Below are 24,261 nucleotides of genomic sequence, written 5' to 3'. Positions count from 1 at the left end.
CAAAATACAATAAATATAAAATACACTACTAGGATTGACATGCAGATTGTAAGGAGATATCTGTCAAGGGATGGCATCTGACATCATCTAGGTAATCTTACAATGTATCTGATTAAATTCAAATTATGACCTACATATTGCATTACTGTGTTTTGAAAGCATTAAAACATTATGACTCAATTGCTTCCACTTTGGCCCATTCTCAAGTACTCAGGGGGCATTAGATTTTTGTAATGTCATCCCATAGATTAAATTACATGAGAGTGTAGTATTCCCTTCAAAGCTGTGGATTACAATTGAGCAATGTAGCTCCCTGTGGCTTTAACAAGGACCGCAAAATACAATTGCATTTATCATTGCATTTAACTCAACTTATCAGCTAAAATATCTTATAGTCACAAAAATCCCTCTCTCTAAAGATGCCTGTATACATGTAGATGCTGTCAGCAAACAGAAAAGAAAGGACAGTTACTAAAGGAGAAAAATACTTGCCCTGCTCTTTTGAAGGCTCGTCTGAGCTGAAAATTGTCAAAGGTTCTTTTGATCAGGGAGGTGGAAGAGACCTTCCACCTCCCTGTTTTAAATATAACTTTGCAATATGTTACTGGTGACTGTCCATAAGTCCTGGCATAGGTCATGGAGTCTCAAGCCATTTTACCGACAGAGCTGCCTTCTTTTTACTGATACCCAAATACTTGCAATTACAGTGTACGTCTTAATCTACAGGTTGCCTTCAAAAAATACCTGGTAAGTGTGCAACCTTTTTTATATCATTCTCATGGGTGACTACAAACTAAAGTTAGAGTTAACTTTTATTCTTGCTCACAACATAAATTCTAATTATGCATTTACATTACACATTGTACCTAGCAACAACAACAAAAACAGACAACTGGACTTGAATTTATATCAGTACAAAAAAACAAAAAAACAAAAAAACCAAAAAAAAAACAAAAAAAAAACAACAAACCAAAAATGATGGTTATGAGACTTATCAAAATGTGACAAACAAGAAAAAGAAACAACTGAAGCTGCCATTGTGAGCTGGAAGAATTCACATGTGCACGATGTGGCTATATAATGCACACTGAGCCCTTATTGTTACTGTGTGTGTATCTGTGTGTGTGTGTGTGTGTGTACAATGTACATTCGTGTGCAACAAAGCATCAATTTGCACATCGTCTACAATTCTGGCATGCTTCGCTGCCCATGCAGAAGCCGTTCTTTTCATACAGACAGATTATCATATTATACTCTGATTTCACGACCAGCAAATATCTGTACAATATGAGCCCAGACTCCATCCATCAATATGCCTCATGTTTTTCTGAATGATGATTTTTTTTTTTTTTGGTAGTCTTTGTGCATTCACTGATTTTCAAAATGCACATGTTTGGAGAAGACTGGAGATTGAGACTTGTCTGCATGTCGTATTTGATCAGCATTTTCAGAAATGCAAACATAGAAAACGAAACAAGAAATATCATTGCCTTTTATAGAGTATTTTGTCTCTCCCATTTACTCCGTTTTCCTACACTTGCTGGGACAGAAGTTGGGTCACATGAAAAGTGCAGAGTCAAAGTGAAAAATGACTGATTGGTAATTTTTCTGCTGTCATGTCCAAATTATTTAAAGTGGATAATCTTCATAAGGCGTAGGAAGCTATGCCTGGGCTGAGGCCCAGATCTTGTTTGGCTTTTACATGTTCATATATACATTTTTCTAAATCACATTTCCGTGTAAAATAAAGCAGTATTGACTGTTCTAACAAACACATAGACTGAAAAAAAAACAACATAAATTTCATATCTTTAGGGGTTGAATATGAAATAACCTATTTACTGCATTAGTGTCAAACATAATACATTATATCGTCAGCACGACTTATACATTTACACATAACACAATGTACATTATCATGTGATTAGCAAGTATTCCTGGCTATTCACTTCAATTGTAGAACAACCAAGACAACACCCAACTACTAAACCCGTTGAGGACCAACTGATTTTGCTACAACACACATTTCCCATAGATGCTTGCCTGAGTATACTCAGGACTCGTCCTCAACGGGTTCAAATCATGTTGTTCTCTTCTCTAATATTATGGTCTCACTACAACACTACAACCGACAGATTATAAATTATTAGCCAGCACATGAAAGCATTATCCGCCATTACAAGAAGTCAGGGTGCGGTCAAAATGAAACCTGTAATCCAAAAGAAGTCTGGTATTGAAAAACTCCATTAATTGCTTCCCTTCCATTTAGTATCAGAGGCAATAGCATTTTTGTTGTGGGGCTGAAGCAATCCTATAGTTTAATACACAGTCCATGAAAGACTGAAATCAGAAAACCATGAAGTGTTACATTAGGGTATTACATTGTACATGTACATGCCAGTCTGCAATTGGTGCTAGAGGACATGCATGCTGGGGTCTTTCAAAAGGAGTGTTTACACATCCACGAACTCCGATCCCTTTCACAAAAGGCACACTGGAGGTGGTTTAACACAATGATTCCTGCGGAACAATACCGCAATATCTTTATATCAATATTCAGGATTTCCGGCATATTTTCGGCTCACAAGAAGAAGAAAGTTAAATCTGGTATTCAAACTCCAAGCAGCCACATCTTTAAGATACAATTGTAGCTGCTGCTCGGTAGCCACACATTTGAAAATTGTAATGTACATTTGTAAAAACAGCATAAAAGGCAACCTTGCAGTTATGCTTTTCAACCCCATAAAATGAATCCTAACCATTCATACAATTCTACCAACAAGTTCAACCAATCGGTGGATCTGTTAAAATAATATTATTTTGAATCTGTCAAAATTTTCTGAGGCAAGGCAAATATAAGCCATGCATAGAATTATCAATAATAGATAAAGAGAGAGAGAGAGAGAGAGAGAGAGAAAGACAGAGGAAAGAGGGAGAAAGAAAAGGAATAATCAGGAAGCCTTTTTTTTTTTGCGAAGGTCTCGCACTTACAGTTATCTCTGCATTTGGACTGTATGGGTTAAATCCCGGAAGGGTGCCGTTAACCAAGGTGTCCGTAGGATAGTACGTTGAGCTCCCAAACGTGCCCGGAGGGCTCACGACCACATCAAGTCGACTTGGGTTTGTCCTGCGTATGGGAGAGCAGACAAAAAAGAAAGTTGTGGCGGCAACATCGCGCATCTTTAACCCTTTGAAAACTAGTCCCGAGTATACTCAGGCAGGTATCTCATCTGGCAAATGCATGTTATGGCAAAATCAGCTTGTCCTTAACGAATTAAAAGGGGAATAACACCCAAAGATATATATATATGTGGATTGAGTGAATGCTGCATTATCAGTCTTTTGGATAGATCAGCAAGTTTGTAGAAAATTGGACAATCTGTTGAAAAGTTTAAAAAATTAAGCTTCACTGCTATTCAACGGAATAAGAGATTGACACTTTGTCATGTCATAACAGGACAACAATACAAATGTATCAAGAAAATATCAAGAGAAATTCACAATCATTTTTTTCTTATAAAATGATTTTTTTCTCTAGATTTGTTAATGACATTCATTATGTTAAAGGGTATATCATTTGCCCTGCTTTCTGGATGAGAGAAAGTCAAGTGGTCTTTAATTGTGTCTGATTCATCAGTAAAATGTTAAAAATCAAAACCACAAGGGCAGTATTTTACCCAATATTTGGATCATTGCCTATACATCTATCTACTTTTGATTAAGTAAACATTTTCTTTCATGAAAATATATTGTTTTGGTTTTTATTTTATAGTGTATGGTGCATGCACACTGAATCAGATGCAATTTACTAACAAACATGAATTGTAACAACAGAACAAAGGCTAATTCAAAATGGAAATGCATAAGCATCATTTGTAAAATTTACAAATTTGACCCCCCCCCCCCCCCCCTCTCTCTCGCTCTGTCTCTCTTCATAGTCCCATGCTTTGCACTTTGTGTTTCAAATTATATACTCACATGTTTGGCCTGGACAGTTGTACACTATACTGTTTGGTGTACACCTTAAAACCATCCCAGCCTAGCCATATATTCTTGATACGATTGACAATGTTCTCGCTGTTTGGTGATCCTGCGTAGTGAGGTTTCTGGGTAAATAACCTGAAAATTTATGACAAAAAATATATAAACACATTTTTCTTTTTGTCAGAATATCAAACAATAATAAAATCAATTTTCTGATCTGCTAGGCAATACCAATTATTTAATGAATAATCTATCAAACAAAGTAGGAATTACATCAAATTTAATTGCGACTGACACCTTTACACTAACCATTATAAGTTAATCACACAGAATAATAGAGTTATGTGGTGTTTTGTTTTTTTAATTCTAGAACCATGTTCCCTTTGAATGAAGAGTAACTAACAAGCATTGTCTTGTGTTTATATTTCTGTTTAACAATTGATGATTTTGACTAACATTTGAAAGAGCAGCTATATTTTTCCACAGTACCACTAGCCGGCCACATACAGTGTTCATAGTAAAGGATCAGGTTGAAAATAAATTCCTGTGAGTACTGGTAGTTTCACTATGAAGAATCTATTCCAACTGAATATTCAGCATTGAGCTGAAGACAATTCATTACACTGGCTCAGTTACTCACGCTTATCAATTACACTTGTACGAATTCATAATGCTTTCACTTAAAAATTTGAGTTTTGCTGCTTCCTACACGAAAAAGAGTCATGAGAAATCCATATGAAATATGACTAAATCCTCTCTATTAGAGTGGCTGCTTTAAAAACAGACCAAAATTAATCCTAGGCTTACAAGACAGGCGAAAGAGACACTGGGGTATAACTCACTTGAGGTATGCATCTAGGGAGTTTACGCTGATGATGCTGTCCAACATGGCACTGTACTGGTTGGTAGGAGTGGGTGCCTCTGTGGGCTCCGACAGTGACTCATTGGCCGTTGCATTGTTGGGCTTCTTGAGGTCACAGTGCTGGACTATCGAGAAATGCAGGAAGTGTCCAATGACCAGCCCGACGACAAACACGGCAACGACCAGGGCCACCAGGCCGACGGCCTTGCGGTGGAAGTCACACCAGCGCTTGGTGGCAGCCCAGCGGCCGTAACCGTAATTGTCCCGGACTTTCAGGTCCAACGAGTCCATGTCCATTTCCTCTGCGAAGCGGGAGTATGCTGCCACGCCTCCATCCATCGTCATGGTGATTCAATGTGATGCCTACTGTACCTGCATAATTTTTTAAGTGAGAGGAATAGGAAATATGCATTTTCTACTGTAAAACACAATATTTTCATGGCATGAAATCTTTACAAATTATGGAGCCGATGGCCATTTTTCAGCGTCAAATTTTCACGAAGAGTATAGAGACGAGAGCTTTCATGCATATTTTAATTTCATGAATCTTGGCTCTCTCTTGGCTGATCGGATGCATTGTAGAAGACAAAGGTTGTGAACCCTTGAGAATTAATCCTGTTTTGTACTGTTTGGTTTTGCCACACCATAGAGGGATTAAACAAGGTCGGCCCAGCATGGTTGAAGTATTCTCAGCTTCATTCCGAAATGCCTGTCATATCTCTATGCCCTGAAGCCGAGCATTCCCAAACGACAACCGGAATGGGGAAGGAAAGCTCGCATTCTCACCTGTGCATGCCACTCAGATTAGATGGTAGGCCTAATCTGAATGTATTCTGGAATGCCAGCCTCATAGACCCCGTTTACAGTGCGGGGCTGGGCCGAGCCACGGAAGAGCTGCGGCCGAGCCCCGCAATTTTGTCCGTTTACACTGCCGGGCTCGGCCGCGCTTTTGATTCAAACCTTTCAATATTTTGTCGTAGTGGCACTCTGCTTGTAAACAAACGCAATTTGGTATTGTCTAGTTTTCAGACCCTTTGCCAACTGAATTCCGTGGCAACGAAGTCGCCGTTCGGGCAAAGGCCTTTGTCGAAGGAAAAATCCTTTGCAGGACAAAACCACCTTAAACCATACTAGTTTTCTACATTGACAGAATCCTAAATAGCGAAATAGTACAGCAGAGGGTTTGGAAGCCAGACTAAAATTGGCCGCGCATTTGGCCCAGTTTGCGTTTACACTGAGAAAAGGCCGGGTTCGGCCGCGGCTCGGCCGCGGGGGAGACCACCTCCAGAGCGTGGCCAAATGTGCGGCCAATTTTGGCCTCGCATTTGGCCTTTTGCGCATTTACACTGAAACTCTCGCACTGTAAACGGGGTCTAACTGTCTGTGATTTTGATTATACATAGAAATAGCAAAAAGTGCACAGCTAGACGTTAAAATGAAAAAATAAGATTTTATATAACTCCAGATTATTATGCCCACATGATTTGTTCCCCCAAATGAAAGTCCTGAACAGAACGGAGAACTCTCAATTGCAAACTCCTGATAAGAAACATTTGCATCTAAACGTCCACCCTGATGAAAGTTGAAAGAAATCGGAGCCATACCATTTCCTTTTCACCAAAAATATGAGAAAGTTTCTACTTCCTTCCAGAAAGTAATTGTTCCAAGTTCAATTTCTTTGCCACCCACCTCCCCCCAAAAAACAACAACACACACACACACACGTACACGTCTTTAATACTTCCTACTTCCTTCAATACTAAATACATGTAGATACTCTAGAATTTAGCAGTCTTGTAGCTTAACCTGTTACACACCTTCACTCTCTTAATAATGAATTCTTCCTTTGCTGTATTTCTGGCATTTTCTTAAAATCCCATTCAGATCCCCCTCCCAAACTTGTAAAAGAGTAGTTCGGGATCCATAGTGTCTCTACCCATGGACCTACACATATGTACCACAAAAATGGACATACTGTACATGTGCATTGCTGGTTTATTAATTCAAACACCTGTTTCTGTGAAAAGCAACACCTGTTTCTGTGAAAAGCGTCATGATAACATTTTAAAGATGCTTTCCACTTGATCACGTTGGTCACAAACTGGACCTTATGGATGCCTTTTCACACTGAGCATACGATCATTAGGCTGCGTTCACATAGAAGTATTCGGTATTCGCTATTCGCTATTCGGGCACCCAGTACACCATCACCCCACACCGTCAACTCACCATCCCATGCAGTGAGGATTTCTTCCTCCTACATCCCAGCAAATCTTATTAACAATTTCTAAACTGCATCAGAATGTCAGTCTACATGCTTATATTTGCTAACGGGCAAAGCCAGACCAAAATTGTCATTATTTCATAAACGAGAGACGGTATACGCTGCAAGAAAATCGAACAAGCTCGATTCCCACTTTGCTATACTTTTCGCAGGTATTCGGTACTTTCGAATAGTGCCCTCTTATGTGAACCGGTGTGAGGAAATCCTATTGTTCGATTCAAGCTATTCGCGTGCCCTCGAAAAACGAGCCCGAATACCCGAATAGTATACTTCTATGTGAACGCAGCCTTTCAGACAGGATGGGGAAAGATTCTCTCACGTTGTACTGTCATGTCATATCATTGCATAAAAGCAATATACCTCCAATATTTCTTCTTGAAATATTTCAGCATTCACTCTCACTAAACATAAAAAGAAATACAGGAAAAAAATGTAACATATGACATACAATTACGCCCTTTATACCTTACCAATTTTATACTCTCTGCTGTAAATCAAAGAAGACAGATAATGGCATAATTCATTATTGATACATGTACAGAACTACAATTGTAAATGTTGTATGTGATGTTGAACACACATAATATATTGTACAACACAGCCTACCTGGGAAATGATTAATAACATGTCTCTCCTAACATCACTGATGCTCAAGCATGTTTTAGATGAATCACACTCGGGGTGGACTGTAATGGTAAGATACAGTACCTCTGTGCGTCCTTGAATGCAGTCTCTGTCATGGCGTGTCACATGACTTCTTGTCTCAAGGTCATTTCAGCATTAGAAATTAATTAACAGTTCCTGGCATGTAGCATTAAGGGGCCCCTTTTACACCAGAGCTGGCAGCTAGTGCCCAAATTCATGAAACCTCTGTTTCTGGCAGAAATATACAGTGACAGTACAAGATTGCCTGGCATAAAAACTTTCTGATTTTTGGTAAGTATAAATCATATCATGATGATATTGATCTGCACAAACAAGCGTGAAACTTCAACTCTGATGAATGCAAGAGAGCATTTCATACTGACAGTGAAACAATGTGACAGAAATGAACAAAATGACCAGAAAGCTGGTAGAAAACTGAGCCACCAACACACTTTTTTGCGTGTTTTGAATCACTGTTTTGAAATGCTGTTTCAAAATGAGTTTAGAGGCAACTGCATTTTGAACTATGTGTACACACACTTCGGAAGCCTGGTTATGACAGAGAAAAGTTAAAACAGATCGAAAATGCACCCTAACACAGTCCTCATAAGGCAGCACAGATATTGGTTTTAACAGCACTTCTCTTCCTGTTCGAATGATTTTAGAACAATAATTAAACAGAAATATAAGCTTGAAAATGAATCTCCGGAAATGGAAAATTTGCCATTTTGTTGCTTCTCATTCAATAAACACACAATTCTTCAGCACTGTATGGTGCACATTGTAGAATAGCGTGTAGAGACCCAGCTCCATTGTGAGTTGTATTCAAGCATGAAGAAGTACAACTGTACAATTGACTGAACAGACAGACAGGAAAAATACCACTGTATGACGCCCTAACTCAACAAGTGATACATCACACACATAATACACTATAAAATACGGTTGTATAAAAAGGCAATAAGCAATTTAAACCTACTGGTATCATGAGCCATTCATTTGACTGCAACTTTTCAACACACCTCAAAGAATGCATTCCATCACGGACAGCACAATGATTGACCGACAGTATGGAAATTCGAAATTGGAAATTCTTTCAAATGGCCGAGAATCTGGATGCGCATACAGTGTAGTTGGCTTGAAGGCATGCTCTGCTGGATTGGGTTACGAGGTGTTGTTTTTAACACAAAATAATCCAAACTATCTATATTTTGGCATACAAACACTTTTTACACTGTCTCTCATTAATGTCCTTAGAATATTATGAACTACACAAAGACATGAAATTATCACCAGTATTCTATTTCCTTAATATACAGAATTCTTATTTTCATCTACTCAATGCCAGATATATTCTGCTGTTGCACAGTTTTAACATTTGCTGTTGGGCATCAATAATACAATGTTTTGTAGTTTGTGGGTCTATGATATGCAAAAGGGATGCATTATTGTCCTGGTTATTTTGTCAATTTGTACACACAACACTGTCAGCTTTATACCTACTACATGTATACATCTGTACATGCACTTCAGTGCAAATGAACAAAGGTTTGTTACAGTAGTGCATTAATTACCCAAACTACACATTGAGACTACTGCACAATGTCATTTTTGATTGCCACTTTGTCTCTGGGTGTCATAGAACATGCTATTATGTGTTGTCATGGATAATTGGTACACTATCTGTGTAATGGTTTTAGCACAATGCCCATACACAGGGATTCACATGGTCTGGAGTGGTTTGCATCAGCCAATTATGCCAGCTGCTGTAAAAGCAGAAAATTTTGTGCATGTCGGAAGGTAATTTTTCACACTCGGCCGGGTAAAATGAGCTTCATGTACGTGTTTGTAATTTCACAGACAGATGCACCAACTGAGCATGCACCCTTCAACCAACTCACTGCTGCCACAGTAATAAATCATACATAATACCGGAGACCTAAATGGCTTTGGCATCACATATGGTAAAATGGTAACTGGTCCGTATCATGACCTCAACTTTACTCATGCTACAGGACAAGTAAACATGAAGAAATTTTCATGCAAATGACACATAACATAATTCCCTATAATACTAACAGAGTGTACATGTACCTTGAGATCTATCACAGATCGAAAATAATTACATACATGTATCATAACTACCAATTACACTATCTATAGGCAATCCTATTCGGGCACTTTTGATTTCATGCTAATTCCACGTCACCCCAAAAATGCACGAAAATGCCCACATCACAAAAATGTCACCTTTTACAGTACCCCTTAACTGTCAGGCCCATAACAGTTAACCTTGGGCTAACAAACTCTCCACAGCCTAGTGTCAAGTAGGATGGTATAAAGCAGCTCTACAAAAACGATTGCTTACAAATCATGTAATTACACGGAGACTGCATAGCCAGTCTGAAAATATCTGTTAAGGTGGCATTCACCCGTAATTTTCATAAGTGCCGTCACACTGTAGTGTTTTTATGCACTGTCTCTTTTTTATATCCACTTGAAGGATATCAAGTGTTTGCATAATTATCATGATCTGTGATAGCTCACTACATGTACGGTACATAAATCAAAGCAGTTGTCTCGACATGATAGCTCAATGCCATGGCAAAAGGGTACCTGGTATGTCTTCCTTGATATTACATTGCTTTGAATTAGAAAAAGATATCAGAGAAGTAGACCAGTATTTTTTTTTTTTTTTTTTTTGGGGGGGGGGGGGGGGGGGGGAACAGACATCCCAAAAAGGTATTTGGCTCAAAGATTTGAAGTTCTCAGGAAATTTGGCAACTCTCTATGGTGTACACTGTGGGTGTTGAGCTTTTCAGCACTCGATCCATTCTGTTTGCAGGCAGAAAGTCACCAATTTTCAATTTGCCTTTTTTATTCAGAATTGTTCATTACATGAGAGCAATATATGTTTGTGTGTCCTCCTCAGTGGATAACTTCTGTCTCTGCCCAAATATTTTGAAGAATGAAAATCGGTGATTAAGTTTGCCTTTTCCTCCCCTGGCAACCAGCAGCATGCACCTGGAACCACCACAATTTTTATATCATGTAATACGATTTTTTGTTTGTATTTTATGTCAGCTTGTATTGTATATTGAATTGCCGAATAAATAATAATAATAATAATAATAATAATAATAATAATAATAATAATAATAATAATAATAATAATAATAATAAATTACTGTTTTTATACAAAACAAATGGAAAGCTGCTCAACACCTACACTGTATGTATCACACAGTTGCCCATTTGTCTCATACTTCCTTACACTTTTAAAATTGAGAACTTTGTTTTGTGTGTGTCTATTTTTTGTTCACCGAGATTTTCACTGAGCTACATGTACAGTGTACTCCTATGATTCTTCTGTTTTCATACAAAGCAACATTATATCAGCACGGAATTTCTCTTTTAATTTCAATCCTTAACCACCATCACCAACTGCATAATAATGAGATGCACATGTTATTTTGAATTAGCAATTCTTTATGAGAGTCAGCACGACTATACTGTTCAAAACATATTATACAGTGCACTCTCATATAATGAACATTGTAACCCATTATAACCAAATTCCTGTTCATTCAACGAAGTAAAAATTCAGGCCCCAACATCATCGCTCTTTGTTTTTGAACTGTTTTTATTTGTTTGCTTATAACAAAGTTTTGATACAATGAAAGAAAACTGCCAGTCCTGGGGATTTTATAATTAATGGGAGTCGACTGTATACCGCGTAATGGACGGACATTCTTATGAGAATGCGGAGTTAGTGAAGGTGCCATTTACAGGTTACAGGTAACTTCAAATCCTATTGGCGGTAGCCTTAATCTCTTCCCACATGTTATTGTTCTCATGGCCCTGAAACACCTATTGTCTGTTGTGTTTTGGTTGGTGCAAACAGGTACTCCCCTCAAACCACACTTTCACAACTCTGCTTTAATATTTGAGGGGCTGCATACTAACCTTCTTAACCATTTACCTTCTTGCACAGTATAAAGAAAAAAAAAAGGAAAACAGACGACACCATGGAAAGATAATTCTGCTTTTAACAATCCTCACCCTCTCTCAAACAACAGTCACACTGACCGATCATCCATTCTATCCTCTGTTCCAGAGTGAAAACTTCTGATCCGAGAAGTGGTTCTACATGACCACTGACAGGATTGGATATATATAATGCACCAATGCTCATCGTCTTCATTTTACCATACACTGGCGGCCCCTGGTGGTAATTCAAGCATGCGCTCTCAACTTGAAGATAATCCCGCTACGAGAAACAATTTCTTGAAGACATGACAGCAGAATTTTGGCCTCAATTCCTCTGGACATTGTATACAAAAATACTTTGGGGATACCGCCTGAAAACAAACAAACTTCACTACTCAGATCTTTCACCCTTTTGTGGAGGAATACTCAGGACTGCATGAAGTATAACATATAAAGAGGTTGAGTTCAAGCAAGAACAAAAGATCAGATGAATATAAAGTATGAATAGATTTGGCTCTGTTTTTTTTTCCAAACAGGAGAGATAATGCAAATAATGTTGGCATAATGCCAAGACATGAGAAGAAAAATGCTTTAATAGCAAACAGCATAAAAGGAAACTAACGAGTAATTGACACTTCAAATTAAAAGATAATTAGAGTTCCTTGATGCCACTTGTTCCTACAGAAACTATGTAGTGTAGCTAATATCAAGAATAATCATTATGGAGAAACCTCCTTTTTTTTTTGTTTATCCTGTTTTCCATCTCTCCTAATGCTTTCCTTTTTATACACCTTTACCTTCCCTCATAAATTGTACTTTATTCAAGTACCCTACACTTGTGTGTTTCAACGAGTAATTCTACTAGTGAATCAAACTTGGATAAAATTTCTACAAAATTTGTGAAACTTTGATAAAGATGGCATGTACATGTATATGTAAGAAAACACAAACAATTTAACCAAACTGTATTTGGTTAAAGGCCAAAAAAGCAGGGAATTATACATGTACCGGTATACAGTATACCACTAAACTTGCATGGTTAAACCCCCCCCCCCCCCCCCCAAAAAAAAAAAAAAAAAAAAAAAAATGCAAAACAGAAAACAAAACAAAAAACAAAACAAAAAAAAGAACCCAACAAGATACTAAGGTTTACTCAACTGCAACATAATCTGATGGCTCAATTTACAAGATATGGTGCATTATATTCTGAACTTTCATCAAAATCAACCACAGTTCAAAGTTCACTCAGCGTGCACACCAATTATCATTTCTCACACAATACAGTGTACAATGTACATCACAAATTACTTTGCACTTGGAAAGGTGTGCACTTCCTTAAATAGTCCTGATCATCCGTATCCCACTCAGACTGTGTGGGGGCAAAAGAATGTCGATCATTTATGTACATGTATACCCAAAGCCTCAAGTACACTAATATTCAACAATCAAGATTATATATTTTTTTTTCTTCATTTTTTTTTTTTTTTGGGGGGGGGGGGGAGGGGTTAGGATGAGAGGGGGGTCCATTTTGCTCCAGAGTTGACTATTTCAAAGCACTAGAGAGAGTCTGTACACAGGTGTAAGCTTGGAAGTACTGCACTTATCATATCAATTTATGGATTAAAATGTGAACAAACAGAGGACCCAAAAATCAGACAGAAACTACGCTGTATTTTTTGTTTAAGCTCAGAGACTGTTGATGGCTGAATTCAAAACAGCGTTCACAACATACTCTGTTCAATGACAGTGCAACAATTGTTGGAATTTTTGTGCTGGAATGTACAATGTGCATTGCAGCCATTGTTGCATCATGAATTACTGTATGTGCAACATGTGTAAACATGTATAATGTACCCCTGAATGGAGACGTGGTCCTACCACACTGGATTAAAGGGGCTTTAGGAGTACATTTTCAGACTGGCTCTTTGCTCTCAATTAAATCAGATTTTTTTCTTACCTTTATAACAGCCTTTTCCTGGCAAACGAGAAAGTTTGAATTACCCCATGTTTGAACATGTGGTCCCCTGATATGTACACGTATCACTAACATTGCACGCAAAGTACATTCCTATTCTATTGAAGTACACTTAATACAGTAGGTACAACTGTATGAATACATGTATCATCATTGAATAGATTTCCAATTTGTAATGTAGTTTTAAGGAAAAATACAATGAATATGAAAACTGACCAACTGGATTGGTAATGATGATGTTTCTAATATTCTGGCTATATAATGTTTAGGGTCACACAGAACCTCATCATCGATAAAACAAGTATATTTACATGGCAATGCCAGTAGAGTAAAAAAAAAAAACACTCCCAGCCATAAATTCAACATGCTGTGCAGAATCAAATTCATTGTATTTTTACACTCGAGTGCATCATATTAAAGGACAAGTTCACCTTCATAAACATAAGGATTGAGAGAATGTAGCAATATTAGTAGAACACATCATTGAAAGTTTGAGAAAAATCGGACAATCCGTTCAAAAGTTATGAATTTTTGAAGTTTTTGTGCAGTAACCGACTACTGCAGTGTGTGAAAAACTTAGATGTCACATGCGTACAACAATATAAGGACAATATAAAGAGAATTTCACAAAATTTCATCTTATGAAAAAAGTACACATTCCCCCGACTCGTTACCGACAAATGTTATGGGTAATATTATTCCCCCTGCCTTTAGAAAGAGGCAAGTCAAATGCTCTTTTATTATGCGAAAAAAGTGAAAATATGTTGAATTTTCTTTATATTTTCTTTATACTGTTGTACGCATATGACTCACAAGCTGTAGTAGTCTCCTCATCCAGCGGTTCCAAAACAAAAATTTTAAAAATTCATAACTTTTGCATCGATTGTCCAATTTTCCTCAAACTTTCACTGATGTGTTCTACTAATATTGTTGCATTCTCTCAATTGTTATGTTTATGAGGGTGAACTTGTCCTTTAATGTATAGTGCCTGCATTGTTGTTTTCAAGAGACATGCAAGCCTCGATAAAACTGACACATTCTAGGTTCCTGGGGAATTCCACTCGATCACATACACTGTACATTGTATGAACATACATGTAGTCCAATTTAATAGGAGCTCTGCTATTTGTATAAACCCACAATATGGTACATGCACGCACCACCCACATCAGCGTTCAACACCACAATGATTCTGAATTTATCAATTAACCCGTTGCAGACAAGTCCTAAGCATACTCGGCGAGTGTCTAGATGGGAAATGTGTGTTCAGTAGCGAAATCAGCCTGTCCTCAATGGAAAAGATGTCCTTGCAATGCAGTTATCATATGATGAATTCGAAATTGTATGGACATTCCACCTACAATCCAAACTCCATGGTACTCTATGGGAATTCTGATGTAACATGAGAGGTACAAATTGTACACTGTACAGACGAGAAAAAAATACATTGTACGGCATCACTCAGAAACCAAAAATACGCTCCAGCAATGAGGAAACGAAATTTGTCTATTTGTACAGCCGAGATTTACTCAGCAAACCACTCAATAGAATCCACAAATGACACAAGCCAACCATCTCAAGGATGATGGCTTCTAACATTTACTGCATGTCAAGTGTATCAAATTGATCATGTAGAATCATATATATGTGTTCATGCCCTTATAGTCCACATCATACAACAGCGTAGATTAAATTTCAAGGATAAGAGAAACTCACATTCATACCACTCGACCAGTACTAAAATATGTATGATGAATAGTTTGAATATTGATAGTTCTACTGGGCAAATTGTGCTACAGTTGTATTTAGCGCAGCAACATTATGCATTGATCATCACTATACTATAACACACTATGTTTTTGTTTTGTCTGTGACAACAGTACTACAAGTCATACAAATTGGCTTAAAATCTGAGCACTATGATCCAGTCTTTACATTATTTAAAGAATCTATGTTTTGTTTTGTTTTCTATTCAATGCACATGTATTGTATGTAATGATACAACAGGAGATGTGGGCTATGTCAACAGTGTTATTGCTGAGTAAACAGCCAAGCTTTAAACAGTGGTATATGATAAAGACACAAAGAGTACTTAGGTTCTTTAAATTGCTTTTCTATCTGGGTACATATACTGTGAAGTGATAGCCCCAACATACACTGTATTTGTAGCGTACCCAAAATAAATGTTTGCATGCCAACTTTTCTTTCTTCTTTGTAAAGGCCACAGTATGACTCTTAATTGGACAGGTCTCCGTCAGACAGAAGGATCACAGTGTTCTTCACTTTGGATATTGGAGTAGCATGCTGTTTGTGCGGTGATGATGTACATGTATTGTAACCTGCTTTTAGATTGGACAGATCTTTTCTCAAACATTTTATGCTCCATTTTGCATTATACAAAAACTAAATACATTATCTCAATCCCATCTCATGCCCATGAATATTGTGTAAATTTCAAATAACACAGAGACGACACAAAATCAAAAGTTGCGCTCAATTTGAAGATAATGTTAAAGCACATATGCATCAGCCTCGAGCTTGTTTTTATGAGCAAGTCACTTTCTGGTAGATGCACATTTAAAAGTGTAAGTCCTTATTTTCCAAAACTTCAAACTACTCGCAAATCCAAACATTGCACAACATCTAGCTGAAACTTCATTCTGAAATGACACAATGTCCCTCAGTTGAAGCAGTGTGAATTTGACAATTTTAAAGCTTGGCAATCACAGCTATCAGTCTGAGCAGCTCTGACCAAACAAAAGGGATATGAAAAGAGAACTTGTTAGGTGAGTCTCATATTATTGGTGGGTGGCATTTAAGATCTAGTTTCCAACACCCATGGAGTGCCAGATGATGTAATTATTCTACAATTGACAATTTTACTGGTCATTAATTTCAAACATTTTCATATAGAAATGTTGCTAGACACAATATCATAAAGATAAAATGGGAATAAAACAAACTGGAGGCTGTTACACCTACCGGTAGTCACTGTACAGTAGATGATGTTTTTAATGCAGTAGAAATACAATGTACAAGATGTACAAAACAGCAGCAGTAGTAGTAGAAGTAGTAGAGAAATGAAGTACAAGTACTGTATACGCTATAATTTTCGCGTACATAAATTTTCGCGAATTGCCGCTGTCACACATTTTCGCGAGTGGTTAAATTCGCGATTGGGGGACCAGAGAAAATATGAAGTGGCAAAGAAAGTGTGAATTTTCAACTTACTAGCAAATAAGAATGATACTAGTTATACACTGCATGAAAAAAACTTACCAAACTCTGCGAACTAGTAAGTCAGAATTCAACATTTTTGAAGTGGTTAAGTCCATCGCGCTAGATTTCTGACGAGTGGTCCCGTTGCGATAATGGATTGGCTCTCTACAGTATTCGTAAGTAGACGTGGACGTGCGTAAACAAGCTTAGCCAGTATGGTCTGTTCGGTAAGCCGTGGCATGGTATACTAGTACTGAAATGTTCGTATCATCAAGGCAAGGGATTCATTTTGGAAGGTAATATTTTCGCGTGTTGTTAATTTCGCGAATAGCTCCCGACTCGCGAAATTCGCGAAAATAAAACCCACGCGAAATATATAGCGTATACAGTAGTACAACGGTATCATTTGTAGTAGTAGTAGTAGCAGCAGTAGCAGAAATTGAAGTAATAGTATTTGAAGTACTATACATATTCAGGGATGCCAAGTTCAACAAAATTTTATGAGTGAGATTTTCATGACTCGGCATTACGGCATGCGAATGTGCGCGCGAGCGAGGGTGTGGGAGGGGTTTTTCACCCCTGTGGCCTCCCACGGTAGGGAGCTTTTTCAATTTTTAGCTCTTAATGGTGCGATCAGGTGCATACTTAAGTGACTATTTTTTACATATCTTGAAAGACAAAAGGGAAATATACCTTCATTTGCACCTATCACTTTAATTTTTTGAGCTATGCTCATTATTATAGGCCCAAGTTGCAGACTTCACCCGATGCGTGAGAAAAATGGGTGCCATGCGTGAGATCGTGAGATGGCCCCTAAATGCTTGAGTCTCACGCAGAATGCGTGAGACTTGGTAGCTCTGCATATTGTACAGCTCTGTAGTAGTGGTTATCTCATCTTCACAGGCAAGGGTATTCAAAGACCCAGTAGCATGGGTGGCCAAATTCATTCACTGCTCATCAGGGTACATACAATGTATAAAGGCTGTGAACAGCACTGGTCAGGGAAAATGATGTGCATCGAAGCGTACGTATACTCATCGGTAACACAGAAACTCCAACCCAAAGTACCTTCTGATCTGGAGATTCTCCCGCCTGAAACCCCTAGCAAACAGGAGACTCAAAGTTGATGTGTGCAAAGCGCAAAATTCCCAGGGTTCTAGATGCTCTCTGGTGCTATCTAAGGCTTATTTTGTCAACATACGATAGAAATATATATGTAAGAAATCCTTTCCAACGGGAGACAAAGAGCCAGGGCGGGAGAAATTAAATCTCAAACGGGAGAACGGGAGATTTTGCAAAAATGGGTTTTCGGCGGGAGATCTCCCGTCGAAAACGGGAGAGTTGGAGTCTCTGGTAACACTGGACTCCTGTCAAGATTCTTTGGCTGTGTGTATACTTTACAGTACATGGAGATCAGTGATAAAGGTGTACTGTACATGATTCATTACATGGGGAAAATATGGAATATATCCGAGCCAGGCCAGGCTTCCCACTTCATAGAATCCACATGTTTAAACCACATCTTTAACCCACAGAAGACTATCCCGAGTATACTCCGGTAGTGTGTCTATGGGAAAAGCGTATTATACGAGTAATAGCAAAGTAAGTTCGTCTTCAATGGGTTAACTGCATGTGGTGTGATAGAGGCTTGCTCTTGCTCATGCTCTATCCATTGTTTCCTCACTTTGTAAAGAGAACGAGGCAATAAGACTCCATGACTGGCAATTATCTTCTCTATAGATGGCCATTCTGAATGACCATTACTGCCATAAAAACTTGAGGCTATTCAAGTGAAGGAAAAAAAAAAGGGAACCACACACACAAAACCAGCGTCTGAACTACTTTCAACAAAAGGGTCAAGGGCTACTGACCGAGGTTTAACCCCTGCCAGATAATCCGAATTTAAGGTAAAAGATCCCAAACTGATATCTTTCTCTGGAGAAGGGAAAGTGAGAGAAAGACACAGAGAGGGAGAGAGAGCGAGCACTTTGATAACTCAAAGCTACAAACTGTACGTACAGTATGTGCTTTGTCTCACATGATTGTATACCCACTGCTGAATATTTTGCACACATAACTTTACAGACATACACATAGAATTAGCCAATTGAAATGCTAGTAAGAAGTGGACAAATGTTTAATCATGGACCCTTAGGGTCCATGGTTTAATACAACTTTAGTCAAACATCAAGGACTGCAGTAGTTGAATACAACTTACAAACATGAGTCTTTGGAAACCACTCTATATTATTAGCATTCATGTACACAGAAACGATGTGTTTCAGGGTTTTTAATATTAAGATAGTGACAATGATAACAAATGTCTGATGGAAACTACTAAGTATATTGTAGGATTTGTTGGCATGAAAATTGTAAACTTCTTTCATACAGCTTTATATATTTTCCAAAATGTGTTCAGTTTCACTGATGTGTGGTGTTTATTTCTTGATCTCATAATGTCGCACTACTCATTGCAATTCTTCTTGATCTTCAATTTCTCTCTGTAATTGGCAAATGGCATAGTCTTTAAACCAAATGGGGAAAGATATCAAATGAAAGAGAAAAAGACCCCCAACAAAATAAATAAAAGCAAGCCGTTTTGATGAAGAAACCATGGATTATCCATTTTATCCACAAACTCTAAAATACAGTTCTACGTTATGTACACATGTCTAAAATATCGTTGCCATTTAAACAAAAGGTGTTTAACACTCATTCTGGTGTCCAAAATCATCAGCAGCTAGTCACTCAGCATTTACACTCTTTAACAGGAGCTTGATAAAAACAAACACACAAACAAACATTTGTAGATCTCATACATTTTGAATCAAGTGAAAAGTAAAATGATGTATTGTTAGTTGGCTCATCTTGCACTTACACAGGTTGATGGATTATGAATTAGTGAAAGTAGAGAGAAGGAATAATCAAGTATGAAAGATTGATAGAACAAAAGAAAAAGCAACATTTGAATTCCATATCACAAGATCAAAAAAGTGATTGTATAATTAATTAGTTGATCTCCAGCACCAAATCCCAACACGTGGAGGTCAAGCGGGGTCACACTTTCTGTGTTAACTTGTGAACTTCCTGTAATGCGATATCAATGAGCAGCATGCACAGGCAGAATGTACATCACACTGTATGCAGTAATCAAATCTAATTTTTCACATTCTATCACTAACTAAAACATTGTCACTTCACAATAGAAATCAATGCACTTTCAGAGCTCGTAACTTCACATTTCTTTTCCCACCCTGTTAATTGCTGAGAAAATTTGCAAAATTAATTTACACGGTAATTTGGTGACGGAGATAATGCTCCATATTTTTCATAGAGGACAACAATAAAATAGAGCTTGTACTCTGCACCTGCACATATGTTTCTGAACTTACACAGCGCCACTGCTGTTCAAGTTTTTACAGTAATAATGAGATAGGGATATTTAGCAGGGTTGTGAGATGAAGAAAGTCTAAAAAGTCTGAAACTTATGCCAGAAAAAAATAATGTTCAGTGCATACACCTGTGAATGTATTATGCATTCGAACAGCAAAATAAATGTCTGAAAAAAAGTCTGAAAAGGCTCCTATAGGTTTTGGGCAGAGTACTAAAGGTCTGAAATCAGATTTATCTCTAAAACTCTCATGCCCTGAAAATTATGATGTCGCTGAATGCTAATCTAATCTTGGACTCAGGGTCATTAACAAAACATGTTTGAATGTCTAAATCTAATTCTAATGAATATACAAGGCCAAATCCATAGTATCCTCCGAACTCTGTTCGGGGGATACAATTAGTCACTGAAACATTTATGGTAGGATAAGGTACCTGGTAATTCATGCTGCAGCTTTGGCTCAGGCACATTATTTTTTATGGGCATACTTACTGGCCATGGGGTATCTCAAAATGCATCAAATATGAGTACAAATATCTTGAACTCGACTTCTTGTTGAATAATAAAGAACTGAAAGGCCTGTGGTGGAAAGGGATGACTGTGACTACAGTGATATTAAAGAGCTACAGCAGCGCAGCCGCAGCTCAGGGCACACCCAGGTATCCTGCGTGGATTGTCGAGGGCCTGCGGTTTCTTGAGTTCAGCGCCAGCCGCACACCTGCTGCGTGCCCGAGCCTTGCCGAGGAGGTACACGTTTACAAGCAGACTGCTTGCTCACCCGGGCCCGCTCACAAAATCAACGCATTATGAAACCATGTAATCATCACATCACACTCTCAATTAAGCTGATACATCACAATTCCACATACACACAAAATACATCACGATGCCATAACTTACAAGCAATAAGTGATCAGTCGTCCTTTTTGATGTGGGACACCCGTTATGACAAGATCATCTCGTCTACTGTAACTATTGTCCGTGGAGAGCTCACGATCCGCATGTCATGCAGGAGTCAAACGAGTGGAGCACACATCCACACGTACACGCAGCAGCCTCGCCTTATTATCCACCACTGACGCGTCGTATCTAGCGTGGCGACGGATTTGAATTTGATGGGTGCTTTCTCATGAGACCATCAAAGCATGTACCGCACTTGATAAGTTTGCACCTGCTGTCTGGTAGTATTGGAAGCAACAACCCCTCCCCTCTCAGTCTCACCCTACTGTACGTGTATAAATTCTCACTGTCAGCTACTAGTATTCTCACGAGCAGCTATGTTTTCGCTATGATGATCGTAGTAGGCATAGTAGTATAAAAATAAAGTAGGCGACAGTCTAGTGAAACGTGTGTGTGACGTAATGATCGGTACGTCTGTCATACCGTAATGCGTAACCAGTAGGCCTGCAGTGGAGTCGTGGCGCCGCCGCCGAAGCGTCGGATCGTTTTTTCTGGATTATGAACTTCTATATGCCTACAGTTTGTGTCTTTTTAAAGTTGTTGGTTTTCTGTTCAAAGCATACATTGTACTATGAGTTCTTACTGGAAGAAAAGGAGAAAGTGTGAACCAAGGCCATTATACAGATCGAGTCTAAACAGTATGCACTTGCGAATACTGTGTATTATGCTTTCTAATTCATATGTAAAATAGGGTCATGAATATTGATTGGCTTGCGCGTCCTTTAAAAAAAATTGGTGAGTACAATAGGAAACCTACTTCAATGGAGTACGAAACAAGAAGCCGCGCAGCCCCTACTAAATACAAAAGGTCGTTTTTCAGATTGTGAAGAATGTATGATGTCGTATTAAAATCCTTTAGCGTAAATATTATAATGAAGTGTTACGTCCATGATCTATTACAGGCGATGTAATCACAAAGAAATGTCATAGCAAATCATTAGCACTATTATTATCATTATTATTATTGTTGTTATTATTATTATTATTATTATTGTTATTATCATCATCATAACTATTATTATGATAATTATTATAATTATTACTATAATCATTATTATTATTATCATTATTATTATTATTGTTATTATCATCATTATTATTGTCATTAGGGGCCTAAGTTATTTTACTTAGCAAGGAAAGAAAATTGTGTGTTCAATTAATCTCGAATGAGGGCATTATCATAAACAATTAATGATTGCCTATTATTGTGTCAGTATAGCCTATATATACATTCAATCAAAATAATATGTTGTTTTGATGTCTTCAGAGTATAGGGGCCTATACTCTTTCATTTATCAACTTCGTCAGTTATTATCATCCATAACCCTTCCGCACTAATTCCGACTTGATAATGATGATAATAGTTATGGTGACGTGATGATGATAAATATGTATAATAAAGAATGATAATAATAGCGAAGAGTAAGAACTCCTGAGGAACAGCAACTTTATTTTGGAGTTTACTTGGCTTCAAGAGCTCGGTTACCATCCATAATGCCCTAATCATCCCTGCAGCCCTGTATTATACACTGTACCATTGTGTGGGAAAAATGTGGTTCTACAAAACAAACTCACTTATACTTTTACAAAAATGAGCAGTGCAATTATTTCGAACTCGTACTATTCATTTCCCTCCTACCCCCTTTATATTCACACTTTAATAACAACATTTTTCCTATACACACACACACACACACACACACACTTTTTTGTTTTTCCTTGATATTTTATTGATTTAATTCAAATCATTCATAAATCAACCCATTTTGGGTATAACGTGAACATAAGCGATACGAATGCCATTCAAAACACAAATAGATCCATTATTTTGTCAACTTATATTGCAAATCATCTCTCAACATAAACAACTCGATAATAAATCAACCCTATTGACAATTTCTTCACGAGAAAGTATTGTTTTTTTTTTATCAAGTTCCATATTCCACATTCCATATTCAGGTTTCATATTCCATTTGGCTTTGGAGTAAGATATGTATAACACAACATTCAATTTTAGACATAATTTCACAAATGTATAAGGACATGTAATAAAATGATGTGTAAATATGAGGAATCTACTAAAAAGCAATGCTTGTAGGATGTAGGTTCCAAAGAAATAATATAAGCGTTTAGTACAACATGCTAATTACGAAAGATGACGAAAGTATTGACATGTATACCAAAACCTATATCCTTTGACTATACTGAATCATGTAACTCACACTCACAAGGGTATATCCATAAAAAGCAACAAAAAATACGTTATACAAATCTAGAATAAAATCATTTCATTAAAAAACCTAACCAACTCTAAAAATTCCCCTACCAACCAAAACAAATCTACATCTATCATAAATAATAAATTCTACCAATATCTTTCATACAATTTATAACTATCCTTCTTCAAATCAAATCCCCATCCCCACCAACCCACAAACACCCACACATACACCATGACATACACACATATACACCCCAACACCCCAACACACCCGACACACACACACACACACAATTAATGTTCAAACAACTTCTTTCTGTGTTCAATGACTTTTTAATCCCTATATTTCCAATATTCTGTCTTATACCCAATGTGCAGTTCATCTAAATAAAATCATCACCTTGAAAAGACTTGAACTTGATCTAATTGAACCGTTTATAGTGAACCAGAAAAAAAAAATCTCTCAAACATCATGGCTCCAATGTCTGGAATCTTTTACCCGACAACCTTAAACAAGATAGGGCCTAGATCCCTTTGCATGTTCCAAAATTATCTCGAAGATAATTATGATGTCAAATCAATGAGATGTTTGGTCATCAAGAGCATTTTGTTAATGTGCAAATCAGGATTGTATCTGTTCATCCTTCTCTATAAACTAACTTCTTTCATTCAAGAAAGGGCCAGAACTGAACGCACAAACCAATGTGACTATACAAAGACAAATTCGTTA

General features: G+C 37.6%; 1 protein-coding gene across 1 annotated transcript in view; it reads right to left on the bottom strand.

The window, feature by feature from the left end:
* The window catches only part of LOC139743875 (N-acetylated-alpha-linked acidic dipeptidase 2-like), a 54,311-nt gene extending 32,957 nt beyond the window's left edge, over positions 1-21,354 (bottom strand). Inside the window, exons 1-4 of the mRNA XM_071654339.1 lie at positions 21,251-21,354; positions 4,827-5,218; positions 3,979-4,119; positions 2,992-3,127 (exon numbers count right to left, since the gene is read on the bottom strand). Of these exons, the coding sequence (XP_071510440.1) occupies positions 2,992-3,127; positions 3,979-4,119; positions 4,827-5,191 (642 nt within the window). The 5' untranslated portion in view covers positions 5,192-5,218; positions 21,251-21,354. The remainder of the gene's footprint in view (positions 1-2,991; positions 3,128-3,978; positions 4,120-4,826; positions 5,219-21,250) is intronic.
* Positions 21,355-24,261: the final 2,907 nt, after the last annotated feature.

The sequence above is a fragment of the Diadema antillarum genome, unplaced genomic scaffold (assembly GCF_040938485.1).
Source record: "Diadema antillarum isolate AM-2024a unplaced genomic scaffold, OU_Dant_1.0 seq00001117_RagTag, whole genome shotgun sequence".
NCBI classification, from domain to species: Eukaryota; Metazoa; Echinodermata; class Echinoidea; order Diadematoida; family Diadematidae; genus Diadema; species Diadema antillarum.
This window is presented reverse-complemented; position numbering and strand designations above follow the sequence as displayed.